At 40.9% G+C, this 18,443-nt stretch overlaps 1 protein-coding gene across 1 annotated transcript in view; it reads left to right on the forward strand.

Moving 5' to 3' along the window:
- Nucleotides 1-17,544, forward strand: part of SMS (spermine synthase) — a 49,718-nt gene extending 32,174 nt beyond the window's left edge. The window contains exons 8-11 of the mRNA XM_055438438.2: nucleotides 8,174-8,288; nucleotides 9,261-9,340; nucleotides 15,293-15,408; nucleotides 16,669-17,544. Coding sequence (XP_055294413.1) covers nucleotides 8,174-8,288; nucleotides 9,261-9,340; nucleotides 15,293-15,408; nucleotides 16,669-16,708 — 351 coding nt within the window. The 3' untranslated portion in view covers nucleotides 16,709-17,544. The remainder of the gene's footprint in view (nucleotides 1-8,173; nucleotides 8,289-9,260; nucleotides 9,341-15,292; nucleotides 15,409-16,668) is intronic.
- Nucleotides 17,545-18,443: the final 899 nt, after the last annotated feature.

Here is an 18,443-nt window from a genome sequence, read left to right on the forward strand (position 1 = left end):
GACAAATAATCAGGACTTCCCTGGTGGTCCAGTGGCTAAAGATTCCAAACTCCCAATGCAGGGGGCCTGGGTGTGATCCCTGGTCAGGGAACTAGATCCCACATGCCCCAACTAAGACCCATTGCAGCCAAATAAATTAATAAATAATATTTTTTTTTTAAAAGAAGAAGATAATCAAGATGCTGTATGATCTTGTAGGGGAGGAAAAAGTTTCCTTCTATCCTTCTAATGCTTGCCTGAGACGCCTTGTAATGGAAAGCTAACAAGAAGAAAAACAAGTTCATTAATGTTTTACACTCATGTATACATGGAAGACGGAGAAGGCAATGGCAAGCCACTCCAGTACTCTTGCCTAGAAAATCCTGTGGATGGAGGAGCCTGGTGGGCTGCAGTCCATGGGGTCGCTACAAGTCAGACATGACTGAGCGACTTCACTTTCACACGTTGGAGAAGGAAATGGCAACCCACTCCAGTGTTCTTGCCTGGAGAATCCCAGGGACAGGGGAGCCTGGTGGGCTGCCGTCTATGGGGTCGCACAGAGTTGGACATGACTGAAGTGACTTAGCGGCAGCATACATGGAAGATACACAGGAAAATGAGCAACTCAGAGGTAGCTTTAGAATTTAGGCTTAAATATGATCCTAACAGGGAATGGGGGGCGTAGGTTTCTTAGTTGAGAGTAGATGACAGAGAATGAGATGGCTGGATGGCATCACCGACTCTATGGACGTGAGTTTGAGTGAACTCCGGGAGTTGGTGATGGACAGGGAGGCCTGGTGTGCTGTGATTCATGGGGTTGCAAAGAGTCGGACACGACTAAGCGACTGAACTGAACTGAACTTAGGAAAAATAGACAGGGCCCTTAGAAGAACAGAAAAAGAGGTGCGATACTTTGTGACAAAGTTTGGGTGTGGTGTCAGCCTCTTCCTCTGTGATAAGAGCCCATCTTCCCTGGTTGAATCCCTCCAGGAGGGATCTATGATACTTTCGTTCCTTTTGGGAGCTCTGTCTTTAGGTAGATAAAGGGGAGTTCAGAGAAAGCCTGTCTCTACATTTGCTGTTTTGAGATAGCCTGTTCTGCTGCCCTTTATTCTCTTATGTGAGTTCTATAAATATTTGTATCCAGGGAAAGTGTGTACATCTAATAAAGAAAAGAAATTGGCAATTCCAGATGCTTTGAATTTAATAACATGAATACATTCTTGTATAAAAGATGTCGTGTACCTTTTAAAAATTCTTTCTTTATTTTTGGTCCCGCTGGGTCTCTGTTGCTTTGAGTGGCTTTCTCTCATGGCAGTGAGTGGGGGCTACTTTCTAGTTGTGGAGCGCGGGTTTCTCATTGTGGTGGCTCCTCTCGTTGTGGAGCCCAGGTTCTAGGCGCATGGGCTCAGTATTTGTGGTTTGTGCACAGGCTTATTTGCTCCATGGCACGTAGAATCTTCCCAGACCAGGGATCGAGCACATATCCTCTGCATTGACAGGCAGATTCTTACCCACTGCACCACCAAGGGAATCCTCATGTACCTTTTTATGACCTGGCAACCACTGCCTTTTGTCTATTTTAGCCTGAGTCTGTTTCTGAATCTTTGAGAAGGGACTTACGAATTTAATTAGAGAGTGTAGATGATTAAAATGTTTGGCATAGGAATATTTGCTTCTTGCTAAGTAAAGTGAAAGTGAAAATCACTCAGTTGTGTCTGACTCTTTGTGACCCCATGGACTATATAGTCCATGGAATTCTCCAGGCCAGAATACTGGAGGCGGTAGCCTTTTCTTTCTCCAGGGGATCTTTCCAACCCAGGAATCGAACCCAAGTCTCTCTCATTGCAGGTGGATTCTTTACCAGCTGAACCACCAGGGAAGCCAAGTTCCTAAATTCTACTGTGCTTATAAGTTGATGAGTCATTACAGTTTGTAGGATACATTTTGTATTGTATTTTGAGTATCCAAATATTAGTGCCCATACCCACATTATTTGGTAGAGCAAGATAGCTAAGCAAATGCATATTTTTATTTGACTAGACTCTTAAATATGTATCTCTAGTTTTATAAACAGTTTAGATGAGTGCTTTAATTTGTTACATAAACTACTTACTCCTACCCATGTTCTCTAAGGTATGTGTCCAAATTTGATTTCATGGTACACTCGTATTAATTTTTTTAAGCTGAGAAAGAAATTATATCTGTGTTAAAATGCAGTTGTGATAGTTTTATGGGCAAAAGGGAAAGATAATATTTCACTTACACTATGAAAGTTTAAAAAGGGAGGGATGATGCAGCAGTTCTAATCCTGGGTGTTTATTTGAAGTAAAGGGAAACAGTAATTCGAAAAGATATGTGCACCTCCATATTTATTGCAGCATTATTTAAAATAGCCAAGATATGGAAGAAACCTAACTGTCCATTAACAGATGAACAGATAAAGAAGATGTGGTGTATATTACACAGTGGAATCCTACTCAACCATTAAAAAAAAGAAAAGAATGAAATCTTGATATTTGTGACAACTTGGATGGACCTTGATGGTATTTTCAGTTAGCATAAAGTCTGACAGAGAAAGAAATTACTGTATGATTTCACTCATGTGAAATATAAATTTTTTTTAAGTAAAGGAACAAACCAAACCAAATAAAAATACATAGATCCGGGGAACAGAATAGTACTTCCCAGAGGGGCAAGGGGTGAGGCAGGCTGAAATGTGTAAAGGGGACCAACTGTCTGGTAATGGATGGAAATGATACTTTTGGTGGTGAGCATGCTGTAGTACACACAAAAGTTAAAATATAATGCTCTACAACATGAAAAGGAAGAGGGAGGATTTAGGTTCTTCAGAGCATGACAGACTTTTCACAATGACTAAAATATCTGCAAAGTTTATATTTGTTTACAAATATTTGCATTGTGAGCCAGACCCTCTGCTTAAGTGTATTAAAATTTAATCCTCAAAGCCTTGTGTGGCTGCTGCTTTCTGTTTTGCAGATGAAGACAGTAAGTTAAAGAGTTCAAAGGGCAATTTATTCAAGATTATAGGGTAACTTTAGAGGAATGTTTCAAATTCATGTCCCCCTGACTCCTTAGGTTGACTGACAGAACAGCACATCTGAACCTGCAGTACTGTAGAGCCATAGAGTGTTGTGATTGGAGGCAGGATGTGGTTGTCAGTGGGAAGAGTTACTAATAGCCCCAGAAAAATCTCGACTTGCAAGTCCAAGCTCTGAGGACAGCACCAAAGGCAGATGGTGACATAGACAGGGGGCCTTTTAGAGAAGGAAAAATATTTTAAATAGATTGGCTCTTGAGGAAGTTTAGTGCCCCAGTGCATCCCCCTCCCCATTTTGGGAACAGAATAGCTACCAAGGGGAGTCTGACAAACTCTACTAAGCTCTAAAGGGGAGAGGGTTCCTGGTCTGTGGGACAGTAGTTCAGTTCAGTTCAGTTCAGTCGCTCCGTCGTGTCCGACTCCTTGCGACCCCATGAACCACAGCACGCCAGGCCTCCCTGTCCATCACCAACTCCCGGAGTTCACTCAAACTCATGTCCACAGAGTCGGTGATGCCATCCAGCCATCTCATTCTCTGTCGTCCCCTTCTCCTCCCGCCCCCAACCTTTCCCAGCCCAAATACAACCAAAAAAAAAAAAAGACAAAACAGGTTCTTGGTTATACCTTAAATGACTATAATGTTGTAAGTCAATTATATCTCAAAAAAACTGAAAATCATTCTAGAAAAAGCATTAGAAAAAGAAAACAAACCAGGTCCTTGCAATTGTTTGTCATTTGAAAACACAATTACTGTTAACCATTTTTAGAAAATGTTCCAGTGCATACCCCATTCTTTTTATGATGGAATAATTTGAATCTGAAAAATAAGGTACTATAGAAAGAAAAATGAAAGATTTTTTGTATATATGTATAAGATTTGCAAGCAGTGAATCTAGCAGTTTTAAGGCATTTTTGTCCCCTAAATCTTGTCCCTAAAAGATTTAAATGTAAAGATGTGAATCTTTAATCTATTATCAACACAACGCGTTATATATATATAATAAAATAACATTAAAAAAGCTTACTTAGTTTTGGTTGTGCTGGCTCTTGGTTGCTGTGCACTAACTTCTTAGCTGCAGCGAGCAGGGGTTACTCTCGAGTTGTGCACGGGCTTCTCACTGCGGTGCTTCTCTTGTTGTGGAGCAGTGGCTCTCGGGCATGCAGGCTTCTGCAGTTGCAGCGTGTGGGGTCAGTAGTTCAGGCCAGGGGCTTAGCTGACCTGAAGCATGTGGAATCTGCCCAAACTGGGGATCAAACCCATGTCCCCTAAATTGTCAGGCGGATTCTTATCCATAGTACCACTAAGGGAAGTCCTTAGTACTCTTTTTTTTGTTAACATTTTTTATGAAGCCACCAGGTTTTCCTTCTAGGATTCTTTACTTGCTTACCCAGTTCATGGGTATGATTGGAAATTTATTGGAAACTAGGGCATGTCAAAAGCCTTTCTTATGAATCTTCTTGAAGATGAAGCACTTCTGCAAAAGCAGTAAGACGGTAACTGAGTATCAAGACTTGAAAGGTGAAACAACTGATCTCGATGTAACTGATGGAAGACTTGGTTGTAATAACTAGAATTAGGGGTAACATTTTGTTAGGACACACCAGAATTATAGAAATTCTGTGTTATTTTTTTATTAATTATTTGGCCGCACCCTGTGGCATGCGGAGATCTTAGTTCCCTGACCAGGGATCAAATGCATGCCCCATACATGGAGACTTAACCACTGGACTGCTAGGGAAGTCCCCATATAATTTTCTTTAAATTATTATTGGAGTATAGTTGATTCACAGTGTTGTATTCCATATAATTTTAAGAACATAAAAACATTTGCCCACACAATATAACCTGAGGAGGCTTATCATTCATTTGGCAATGTTTCCCACGTAATTTAACATACTGAATTGTCCTGATTAATTGAATCTCTGAGATGCCTCAGGGGTTTCTCTGAAGCACCCCAAACTTAGCTGGAGGTCAGAAGAACTTCAGATCGAATTTGATATTTGGGGCATTTGTCAGAAATACTAAAAAGTCAAAGAAGATGTTACTGTGAAACAACAACCATTCACCCAACCAAAGTGACAATAAAAGATCTCAAAGGTAAATACATGAAGTTAAAATAAGATCTCTCAAAAAGGCAAAAGCAGCTTAGCACTTTAAGAAAACTTTATTTTCTGCTGGGAAAGCAAAGAGAGAAAACCAAAAATCCAAATTCTAGTCTTGCATTATCATCCTATTCTTTATAATAAAATTTATTTACTTAAATTCAGTCTAATCATAGCCAATACTGACCAGGCAAATACATGAACTTTTCTAAGTGTTCCTTTTTCACAAACTTCCTAAAACTTTCTATATCTATATTGTTTTGTCCCTCAGTTTCTTTACCATTCAGAAACAACCAACTCTAGGACAGAATTACCTTTTTTTCCATTTAACAAAATGGATTTCCATTCTTCATACCTGCTTTTATTGCACACAGTGAAAGCTTTATTTGTGTGTTGAAATATTTCTTTTTTTTTAAACATTTGAAAAAAATGTTTTACCTAGAAATCCTCTTGAAAGTGAAAGTGTTACTTGCTTAGTCATGTCTGACTCTTTGTGAGCCCATGGACTGTAGCCCACCAGGCTCCTCTGTCCATGGAATTCTCCAGGCAAGAATACTAAAGTTGGTTGCCATGCCCTCCTTCAAGGAGTCTTCCTGACCCAGGGATTGAACCTGGGTCTCCTGCATTGCAGGTGGATTCTTCACTGTCTGAGCCACCAGGGAAGCTCTTACATTTATTTAATTTACTCAAATGTTTCATCATAGTTTTTCTTGTTGACAGATTTTATAGCAATATGAACTTTATTGACTTTCTTAGATACTATAAAAGTAATATACTTAATACTGATGACTCGAGAAACATGTCTATATTAAACCAGCACACTTAAAGGCTAGATTTAATACCAAATATCAGTTTAAGAATGAATATTTCCTAGATCATATGAACCTGAAATTCATTCTGACTAGTTTTTTTATATTTCTGAGAATTTACATAAGCACTTAAGTTCTTTTAAGTTAAACAGAGTTCATCCACAAACCAAGCTTAGCAATGCAATTTGGAGATGGAGGCATATCATATTTACAATGTATGCATAAACATGCATATGTCTGTACAGACACAGATCTAAAACTTTACCTGTTTTGAGTTTAAAAAGCACCCCCCACCCCACCCTGGGATCACAGATGATTAAAGTTTCCGCGAATCCAGGTAGATCATTTTCATCTTGAAGGCACAAAAATCTGCATGTTTCTCCTAGAAAGCTAGCTTAATACTAATTGCACACACAAAAACCAGTTTCAGAATGTCAAAAGAGCCCCATCTTGGCTGTTTTCAGGGTGAGATTTCCTTCAGTTTCTACATACCTGTCACTCACTCATATTCACATGCTTCTCTTACAAAAGAATCAGCATTCAAGTTCCCAAGACCTCCTTGCTGCTGCTAAGTCGCTTCAGTCATGTCTGACCCTGTGCGACCCCATAGACAGCAGCCCACCAGGCTCCCCTGTCCCTGGGATTCTCCAGGCAAGAACACTGGAGTGGGTCAAGACCTCCTTAATGAGGGTCAAAACCAGAAGAGAGAACAGTATTAGGACTCATGTACCCAGACACTTGGGCACACATGCCAAATAAAAGCCAAACCAATTCCAAAAGGCTCCCTTAGATACAATAGTATAAAAGCCTGTGCATAAGGAACTCTATCCCATTTCCCTTCCCTTTTATAAAACAGTTCTAGTTGAAGGATGTTGTAATTTAGAGGGCCATTGGTGTCCAAGGGGTACCGAGGCCAAGCAATGTTACAGTGAAATTTTTTCTTTCATTCATGGGAGCAAAGCTGATCTCCCCATTTTGCAAAGTGTACCCTAGTGGGCTACAAGGTGGAACAGAACTGTCATCACTTGTACTTACTCACGGCTGCTGCTGTCAAATACCAAGGAAAGGGCACACCAGTGCAATGCAGAATGGTCTCTCAAGGTCACAGTTCCCTTGCCCCAGAGAGAAGATACCCAGTCAGTTCCCCATTAGAGATGAAGCCAAATGACCAAGACATACTCTTAAAGGAAAACCCCTTGCTGTAAGTGAAGCCAGTGAAGTTGGGAAGAATACCCTGGTGCAGAGACGAGATCAGGTGAAGTATAGTTCAAAATTGCACTCCCATTCCCACATGGAGGCCCCCGAACAGATCGGTCTGGGTCCCAAGAGAGAATTAGGGTGACTCACAATGGGCCCAGAGTGGCTCGCTTTCCAAAAGGGGGTGAACTCAGAAGGAGCAGGTAGAATTCCCAGTATGTGGGGGAGGGACCCCAAACCCATACCTAAGGTGGGTGGGCTGTAGGTCACAACATTTGTTTCCGAAAAACCTCATTCCAAAAGGACAGGCATCACCTGTCCCTCCTAGTTCTCTTGAGTGGAAAGAACTCTGGGGACTGTTGGAGACTCAAGGAAAAGGGCTGCTCTTGGCCAGGACCGACCTGCCGTGGGCACCGGCCCTTGGGTGGCTCAACAGATGTGGTGAAACCCAATCCGTGTGCCTGGTGCACAGTGAGGCCAAACAAACTTCAGAATTTGGAGCAAAGCAAGGTTTCTTGCAAGGGCCAAGCAAGGAGAGGACTTTCCTGGTGGATCAGTGGTAAAGAATCTGCCTGTGATGCAGGAGACACAGGAGATGTGAATTCATTCCCTGGGTCAGGAAGATCCCTTGGAGGAGGTCATGGCAACCTGTTCTAGTATTATTGCTGGAGAATCCCCATGAACAGTGGAGCCTGGCAGGCTGCAGTCCACAGGGTCACAAAGAGTCAGACACAACTGAGCACACATGCAAGAGCAGACTTGGTGACCTCTCTTGTTTGTTTCTCTATTTGTAAAATGGTGATGATAGTAATTCCTAAGAGAAGTTGTTCCACTTAATTGAAAGGCATGTAAAGCATCTGGTAAGCCGTGAACTTTTAGCTCCTGGCAGGTATGGGTGGAAGTGGCTTTTGTTCCTCTGGCAGGTGCTGCAGCCCCTGTGTGCATTTCCCCCTTCCTTCTACAAGTGTTTAACCACTTTCACATATGTTGGCTCACCTGCATTGATGCTTGTTCTCTCTGGAAGGTTCTAATAGAAGACTGTATTCCAGTACTGAAGAGGTACGCCAAAGAAGGGAGAGAGTTTGATTATGTGATTAATGATTTGACAGCTGTTCCAATCTCCACATCTCCGGAAGAAGGTAGATTCTGTTTTTCCTTTTATTTTAAACTTTTTATTTTGTATTGGAATATAGCCGATTAAAATATTGTTATAGTTTCAGGTGAACAGTGAAGGGACCCAGTCATACATACACACATATCCATTATCCCCCAAACCCCTCTCCCATCCAGGCTGCCCCAGCCAAGATAATGTTCACAGAAATATGGAAATGTTTTTCTTAACACCATGTGAGAATGAAAGGATCTGAAGACACTGTCTAGTGAAGTTCCTTCGTTTACTGAAGGTAGTAAACTGAGGCCAGTGGTGGAAAGATGGCTAGATTTGGCCTTGGTCAGATCCTTTTTTGCCACTAAATGAGCAAAATTAAAGCAGTCATTTGAAACAAGTATAGAAATAAAATGACTCATAATCATACCATTGAGATATCAGCTTGTTTCATAATTTGCATACTGGGATTTTTTTTTACCCTGTACCGGGACAATCTGGTGACCTTTCTGAGCAACACCAGAGACACGGCCCCTTCTCAGGCCCTGCACTCAAAATCACCGCTGGCTTAGGATCTCAGTGTTCATGTCTTTTCTGTTACCTTCTCTTCCTGCTGAGTTTCCAGACTCAGGTCCCCACCCTCACTCTTGCAGTTTCTCTCCTGAGATGTTACTGCTTTTCCCCTTGCTTAAAGGTGTTCTCTTTCAGATTTCAGCCACTGCTTTTGTGTCAAACCTTGATGGGTATGGTGAGAGCAGTGTTATGTACATCCTCATTAGCTTTTGATTTTGCTCGTATATAGGTATGTGCAGGTGTGTCCAAGACACACAATATATGACAGTATGTTCTTGTTCACAAGCCCTTGAATATTGAGTCTCATGGCTCTTTTTTTTTCTTTTTGTTTGTTTTTGAATCATTGAATATTAATGTGAATGTTTAACTTTAGATGTTGTTTCTCATGCGTGCAAACCGATATTTATAAAACTTAATTTTTTTTAACATCCAGATTCCACATGGGAGTTTCTCAGACTGATTCTTGACCTCTCAATGAAAGTATTGAAACAGGATGGGAAATATTTTACACAGGTATAGACTTTAAACTGTTTTTTTTTCCCCAGAAACTTCTCACTAAAAATTTTACATTTTGTGCTTCACACACCAAAATCCTTAGACATTGACATAAAGACTAATGATAGCACTAACTCTTTAGTTACTTGTAAAATGAAGACTCAATAAAGGTTGAAAGGGACTGGGTATAGTACGACAGTATGCTCTTCCAATGAGGGGACTGTACAGCTACTGAAAACAGTGGTGAGTGGGAGAGACTGGACAAGTATAGGAAAAAATCTCCCATGTTTTCAGTAATCATACTGGTGGTGATGGCGTTAGTATTGCTTTTCTTAGTTGTATTTGCAATGTGGCATAAAGCCATTGAGCATTTATGCAGTATTTTAATTCTGTCCTCAGCATTCTCAGTGTGGAAGTAGGTAGTGGAAGATGTAATGTCAAAGTGGATAAATGAAACTGTGTTGTGCTGAAAAATTTTTTGATGTCTGTCTGTGTTCTCAAGCAGTAAGTTTGTAAATCGCCAACCTGTCCCTTTTAGGGAATTAATGAGTTCTGTCCTGTCCTGTTGAGAGTTTCCCCCATGGCTCAGTGGTAAAGAATCCACCTGCAATGCAGGAGACATGGGTTCCATCCCTGGGTCGGGAATATGCCCTGGAGGAGGAAATGGCAACCCGCTCCAGTCTTCTTGCCTGGGAAGTCCCATGGACAGAGGAGCCTGGCGGGTAACAGTCCATTGGGTCACAGAAAAGAGTTGGACATGGCTGAGCAACTAAGCAGGCATGCACCTTGTTCTGTTCTGTCCTGTTACCATAATCTTCCGATTTATGAAACTTGGACTTTGGCTGTAGAATGAGCTTCTGCCACCAGATGAAGACACAGACTGTGATTTCCACCCTCTTCCCCCTCTTCACCCTCCTAAGAGTGTTTAGTAGAAAAGTCATCAAAAACTGCAGTGACTGCAGTATGAGCTTTTGCCGCCAGAGGGAGACACAGACCGTGATAAAAATATATCCGCCCCCGCCCCCCCCAATATTCTCTGGAGAGTCTTTAGTGGAAAAAAACGATCATAAACTGCACTGGCTGCAGTATCAGCTGCTGCCATCAGAGGGAGACAGAGACCGTGATTTTCTTTTCTTGGTTTTTTGCCTTCACGCCTCATCCTCTAGGAAAAGTCATCAATACAATTTCATAAACTGCTCTGGCTGCAGTGTGAACTGCTGCCACCAGATGGAAGCAAATTGTATTTTCCTCATTTTCTAGGGGATTCTTAATTTTAAAAGGTTTGAAGTCAGTATTTCCTGATACATAAAAATACGTATATATATATCCTACTTAAGTCCTTAACATTTTGGAAATGACAGCAAAAGCAGCTAATTGATGATCAGTCTTTTTACTTGGTTGAAAAAGCGTTTGATTCATAAGCAGAAGATAAGCAGTATTGTACTCTGGTTCCTGTAATTAGTTCTTAAGCATTTTCAGGGGAACTCTACCCACCCCACTGCCCCCCCCAACTTTTTTTTTAAGAAAAGCGTTAGTATATTTAATGGACTTTTATTTTTTATTTTCCCCACCCAGGGATTGAACCTGGGTCTCCTGCATTGCAGGAAGATTCTTTACCATCTGAGCCACCAGGGAAGCCCAAGTATATTTAAATGTCAAGAACTAGGGGAAAATTCCTGATTTTATTCTTTTGAGGAGGCTTTTTTAAAGTAAGTCCTGGGGAGTTTATGAGGCCTGAGATTCATAATGCTGAAAACAAACTGGCAAGTCCTTGAATTTGTTTCTAGCCGATCCTGTTTCCTTCCTCTTCCCCCTGCACAGAACACCCCTACAGGTGGCAATTAATCCTTGATCATCTCATACTTGCTGAAAGTGTTGGCAAGCTTCAAGGGGAACAGACAACTGTCTACAAATGGACTTTTTTTTTTTTTAATCCCTGATGTTTAGGAATGATTTTTAAAAACACATTCTAATATTGACTTTTTAAAAGGCTGGGGTCCATAAACCATGGGCCATTTCTCACGCCTTGCTTGTTTTTTGCAGTTTTCTTGACACACAGCCACGCCCATTCATTACACAGTGTCTGCGGCTGCTTTTTCACTTACAGCAACAGCTTGGAGCAGTTGTGGTGAAGACTATATGATCTGCCAAGCCTAAAATATTTTCTTTCTGGCCCTTTGCAGACATTTGTTCACCCCTGCTTTACAGGAACTCTACAATGAAACCTGCTCAAACCAAGTGGCCTAATTCCCATAAAAGCAACCCAAATTCAATGAGTTGGGTTTTCATAAGTGAATATTTCTCAAGCAGAGCATATATTGATAGAACTGGGTTCTTTTTATGTTTCTGCAAATAGAAATCCTGTGGGGCTTAAGTTGGGGAGGAAAGTGAGACTCTGGCATCTTTAATCAAAAGAGACTGAGGACAATTTGGATCTAATGCAAACCAGTCAGTTTGCAGTAGACAGTAGGTGCTGTTAGGAAGAAAGTGTGACTGGTGTCTGTTGTTGCAAATATTTGCCTGGTAGACTGCTTTCTCGGTGTGGACAATTAATAGAAGCACTTGCTTGACAGATCGTCACCGCACATTTGTCAACACTAAAGATCCAGGCTTTGATCACCTGGCCTTTGCCAACCAACTTTTACTAAAAACCACCTTAAATACTCAAGGCTGTGCTGGTTTCTAAGAGTTATCCAAAAGATGTGCTAGGATGTGCTTCCCACCCTTGCATTCAGTATAGTTGGAAACTCAAGGTGATCGCATTTTATGATACCTGGGAATCCCATAGTATGTCGGGTGGTTCAACATGCCATGTGGATCACAGGGGCATAGGCCTGTGAAGAGCAGTAGTCGGGTCAAGAGCCACAGCATGCCCTGACTAAGGACGCACTGATGGTATTGCTACAGTGGAACACTTTCCTTATGTAGCACGTGGTATGCTCAGGAAATGCCCTTAATACACTCACACCCCCTTCCCTTGGCCTGTAGCTTAGAAACAGAGGAAAGGTTAAAGATGGGACAAAAATGGTGTTTGGCTTGATAACTTGATGACTGACAAAAGCTAAATGTCCCTGCCTAAAATTGCTTGCATCACCATGGAGATTTTATGATGTCACTAATTTCACTGTGGCTGCTTGAAGACAGCCTTGTCTGTGGGCCACAAAGCTGGGGAAGTCTCCTGGAATGTGCTGATCCATGGAGCCACATCTGGTGGGCCAGGGGGCAGAGAGTTGCTTTTGTGGAACTAAGAGGCAGATCCTGGGACTTGACTTCCGTCCCTCCACTCCCCATTAAAAAAGCTGTAGGTTATTTGAAAGTACAAATGTGTGTGTGACATTCATGTTAGTTATGATACAAAGATATGATCCCCCCTCCCCACCTGCCCCCCACCTCCCCCAGACCTGGATGTTACCAGTACGCTTGACACATCTCCATTTCTCCACCAACCCCTCCCACCTTCTGGAAGTAACTCATTTAGAGTTTTTTTCCCCTCTGTTTTTGAGGTATTTCACATATGTGTGATTTCCTAAATCATCACATTGTTTTTGCTTGTTTTAGAAGAGATAAAAATGGTGTCATTAAGGAAATAGTCTTCCAGACTTTTTTATATTACAGGTATGACATAAACTCTTTGAAAGATGCAAACAATATTAAAATCTATAAGGTAAAACAGCAGGTGTTACCCAGAGCTAACATGGGGCAACAAGAACCTTGTAGAATGGAAGATGCTCTATTGTGGTTTGCCTCCCAGGTGTGCCCCTGCCTTGCCATATTATTCTCTTCCTCTCCTCCCTACTAGGTGCTGAATGCTTTGCTATTGGATTGTTGTTATGTGTCCCCTATATGTCTTAAGAAAAGAACAGTGTTGTTACATTTAAATACACGGAAAGGTGAAATGTATCATGGTACTTTTTTTGGGTAGGCATCTATTTGTGGGGATTTTTCTTTTTTTAACTGCTTTTTGACCATTTGGGGGAAGAATAAATTGAAACTGTTCTATTTACCTACTACATTCTTTGTAAGGAGGTCTTCCTGTATTCTGTCTATAAAGAGAGAGTATGGTGTCATTTTTAAGATGTCAAGGAAAAGCTTGAACTGTGAACCTTGGTGGCATTTCCATTCTATAGCTTCCCTAGTAGTGAGGTGTTCTAAAAACAACTGGGCAGTGTTTTCTATTTGTGAATCTTAAATTACACATGTGGTGTTTATATACTCTCATGGTGAACTTAATGTTGAAACCAAATTATATGCTGGTCAAAGGCGCTTGGGCCAATTCCCACTGTAGGACCCTAGATGATGGGTTACTAAACAGGTTGGCACTGAAGTATGACGACATGCTGATCGAATGTGCTCAGTTAAAACTGCCCAGGCCAGGTCTCAGAATAGTCCTGTCTGCCCACTTCCCCGTAGCTGGCTGGATTTTGATTTTGAAATGCCATCCTTAGGAATGCTTGTATCACAGGATGCTTTATCTGTGAATAATTTTCATCTTGGCTGTTTTGAGGCAAATTGATAATGAAGTTCTTATGAAGGAATGTTATCAGCATGTACATTCTAGTTGTCTTCCAAATGTTTAGAACTTCAGAGGTTAAAAGGAAATAGTTGATATTAAATGTTCATCTTGTTTTCTAAATCCATTATGGGAAAATTGGGGGAAAATTGTGTTCAAATGATAAACCCTACCCCAGACCTACTTAATGAAAATGCAATTTAACAAGGCCCCCTATGATTCATATTCACATTAAAAATTGAGAATTGCAGCTCTAGAATTAGGCAGATTCTGCATCCATTCACCAGCTCTCCTGGGGCCTGGCCACCAGCATTTCTGATTCTCTTCACCATTTTTTAAAATAGTCATAGAGAGGCTGCTGTAGCTCCACATGTCACATCTAAGTTGCAGGCTGGAAGAAAGTTGAAGGAGCAAGGTCACCGTGTTTATCCTTGATTTGTCTACAGTCAAATATCACTTATATGTGGAATCTTAAAAAACAGTAGAAATGAATCTGTAAGAAACAGATTCTCAGACATAGAAAACAAACATAGTTACCAAAAGTGAAAGGGGACCAGGAGGGATAAATTAGAAGGTTGGGATTAATAGATACAACCTACTGTACATAAAATAGATAAACAACAAGGAACTACTATATAGCAGAAGGAACTATATTCAATATCTTTTAATAACCTACAATGGGAAATCATCTGAAAAGATGTGTATATCTAGGTGTATATATATGTAGCTGAATCTCTTTGGTGTACGGCTGAAACTAACACAATGTTGTAAACCAACTATACTTCAATAATTATGAAAAAGCAAACATTAAAAAAAATTTTTTTCCAGCAGATTTATACTATATTTCATTGACCACTCCCCCCACCTGGGGAAACAAAAAAGAAATGGCAAAAAACGGAGAAAAATTAGAATAATGAAGTCAAGACAAAATGTTTGATAAACTAGGGAATACCTTTAGTGTCTATATCTGGAATTGACTTTTGTTGGACAAAGCACAAGGGTGTGAAATAGTTCTGTGTCAACATCTTAGACTCTTAAGAGGGTTGTAGTATAAGTCATTCTGGAAATGAAGAACATTATGTTTCTGATACTTCATCCTCAAAACTGTAGTGACTTTAGGGAAAACTTATTTTGAATGGGTTATGTGTATGAATCTTCCGTAATTGCATGGTGTTGATACAATGACTGTCACTAATGAGAAATTGGTCTCACTGCTTTCTGTTGCTTCATCCTCGAATAATTTGAAATGGCTTGGTAAATGAAGTAGAAGGATAATGAGCTAATGGACCTATAAATAGAATGCAATGCAATTTGTGAAAGTACAGAAACCTTATCTCATTTTCAGAGATGAACTTTTATCTAAAGCTAGAATTGTTCTCATTTATTAGAGACCTTCCATTGAGTGGAACCCTCCGTAGGACTTACGATTCCTATTGTTTGCTTTTCTCTCTTTGATTTAGGGGAACTGTGTCAATTTGACAGAAGCCCTGTCACTCTATGAAGAACAGCTGGGGCGCCTGTATTGTCCTGTGGAATTCTCAAAGGAGATCGTCTGTGTCCCTTCGTACTTGGAATTATATCCTTTGACCGCATCATCGTGTTGCCCAGTCAGAACCCCCATGTAAAAACCATGCCCATTTACCAGTTTCAAGGAATAGAATTAGTTCTGTAGTATACAGAAGGCCCTGGTTTCCAGACTTGGCGGTATGTTGTAATTCCCTGGGAGTTTGAAAACAATACAGATTCCTGGGTCCCAGCCTCAGATGCTGGGGTGTGGCCTGACACAGCCTCCCAGGTGGTTTGGATGATATGGCACCACTGGTCCTCACAGTACCACCAGACCTGTGACATCACCTGGGAGCTAGTTAAACAGGCACATTCTTAAGCCCCACCCCAGCCTGCTGTCCAATCAGAAACATTGGAGGCTGGGGCCGTGTGACCTGTCTCAACCAACCTGCCAGGGGATTGATGTGCACTTGAGAGCTTCAGAAAGCCACCCTCGCTTGAGCAGGCTGGCTGAAGAAGCTCATTGTCCTTTTACGTTTATATTATCCTACTTTAATATTAATTTCTACACTTGGCTTGATGCTGCTTTGCAGTAGAGATAGAGCTAAAAATAATGCCAGGCATCACAAAGTCAGTGTTGGTGTTCTCCATTTAGTTCCACTTAGTAAAGTTGGTCCAGAGAAATAAGAGAAGATCCCGGAGAAAAGGCCAAGGAGAGCATTGTCATTGGACTTTCATAGTGCATTTCTTCCTCCTAAAAACTGGACAGTGTTCTGCAGACCAAAGCTTCCTCTCCCTGCCTGGCACCTTCATCAGGGTTGCTCTCCAGAGCATTCCATGGCAGTCAGATCTTTGTCTACATGCTCAGAGACTTTTGAAAGCAGTTGATGGCATCTGGAGAAGAGGTTTCCACCCTCTGGCTCCTCTCTGGTCCCTCATCCTTCCACCATTTTTCCCTTCTCTTCCTCGGTCCCTCTCCTCCTACCTCCACCCCCCCCACCACTCCCTCTGATCTTTCTCTCTCCTTCCCACCCTTCCTTCTCATATGAATTCCCTAAAACATTTTAGAGTCTTTGGAAGCACAAGTGTTCTCTGAGAGAATATTTGTGTCCCTTTAACCTTTTCTCTGCTAAGCTCCCCCCACCTCACCCCAACGTCACAGATGGTGGGCATCCGGGCTGTGAAGTGACCTTGTCTCAGAGGCCTTCGCTCTCATTACCACAGTGCTGTAAGCTGTGAAGTGCTCATTCATCTTCCAATCTGTAGGCCAGTAAACAAATTTTAAGTGATGCCTTCAATTACCTCCTCTATTCCTTGACTCCTTATCCAGGTGGGTATTTTACACTGTTTGGAAGAAAGCTAAACCTTGAAAATCAGTGTCCCCGAGTCACGTGTGCTGCAAATAGCCTTCCTGACCTTTCTATGCTGTACATGAAATCGAAACAAGTCAGGCAATTGAGTGTGAATTCCTTCACTTTTCCTGTTTTTAATTATTTTTTTAATTTAAAAATCAAGTGGAAAATGTATATTTTGATGAACTAGGATGATTAGACAGCACAGTGAAGGCTGCTAAATGCACTGAACCCCTAGAATGTGATTTTTGTTTTTGTTTCTGTTTTTCTGTGTGGGCCTTTTTTTTTTTATTTTTTATTTTCATTTTGGTAGACTTTGAATTTGAATTTGGTTGTTTGGAGGAGTGAACATCATTGTTTTCTTCTGAAGGGGAGTTCTTCATTGCGTTTCTTTCCCACCCAAATTGATATATTAAAATTTGGTGCTTATGAGGAAGGACTTTAAAAATGAATAGCAACGCTTCGATTAAAATTACAAATGAGAAATTTCATGTGTCTGTCGTTTTATTTCAGCCAGGTCCTCTCTTGCTCACTTCTGATCTCACAGAACAAAGGTGTCTCCTTGGTCTTTTTTTGGTTCTGTCCTATCAGTCGGTGCCATTTATCTCTCTATAATAGGATGGCCTTAGGGCCTTTTTTGTACAGTAGTAATGACTTCATTTACCACCTTGGTAAATGATACACAGCCTATTACATTCACCACTTCTTCATTATAAAATTGACCTGGAGGATGGGAAAAGATTTGGCCTTACTGTAAAGTTGAAAGTCAAAAGCTTATTTCTCTTAATAAGATTTTCTCTTGCAACTCTTGATCGGTATATTAGATGTGAAAATAAAGATCACTGTGGATTGCTGCTGTGAATTTGTCTGAGTTTTTTAGATGCACAGATAGAGGATAGTTTATGTAGAGGCCCACAGCCACAGGAACAACTTCAGCTCACCTAAGGAAGTGCGTGTCACTGCTGGGTAGTGTATGTGTGGATCAGAATTGACATCGAAAGGTAAGTTTATATTGACTCAGACTGTTAGACAGCACTGGGTTATCCTGTTGTTTTTTTTAAAGTTTATGTTTTATTGATGAAATGAATTCATTTATGATGAATTTGTAGGAAGAAAACCATTAAAAATACCCACTGTCTGTTCTGAGATAGAATTAGTGTCAGCCATAATATTCTTCCAAGATAGGTTCATGGTATAAAACATATAATCTTTCAAAATGAATATATGTCCACTTACTCTTTCTTGTGGGATTGGTATGGGAGAAAAAATAATGAACAAAAGCAGTTAGACTCATGTGGGAACTAGATTGGCTTTTAGCAAATATTTTTCTTGTGCCTAGAGGTTAAAAATGGTATTGATAGATAGACACTAGGAACCCTATTCACCGCCTTGCCTCCGCACCACCAACTTCCTCAGTCTTTCAAAGTCTCTGTATACTGTGTAAGATTAAACAGTATGGTACTGTTAGAACACAGAGTGGGTAAACGGAAGTGGAGGTTTTGGGGTGTTTTTCTTTTCTCCATTTGAAAAGTGAAAGCAAGTGTATCTGCGGTCTGGATATGGTGGTGTTAATATGTGATGTAACTTTATACTTGAAGACTAGCTTGAGAATGAAGCTAAATCTGCTGATGTAGCAGGTCCTGCCAAGAGCTGAGAATTAGGAACGAGATGAATCGGGTTGGAACCATGGAAGATGTATTCAGGAGAGACTAAGGGGTGTGGTATGGGAGGAAGAAGGAAATGGAAAGAAAAT

Source organism: Moschus berezovskii, chromosome X, assembly GCF_049115385.1.
Source record: "Moschus berezovskii isolate FMDL1 chromosome X, NW_MosBer_1.0, whole genome shotgun sequence".
NCBI lineage: Eukaryota > Metazoa > Chordata > Mammalia > Artiodactyla > Moschidae > Moschus > Moschus berezovskii.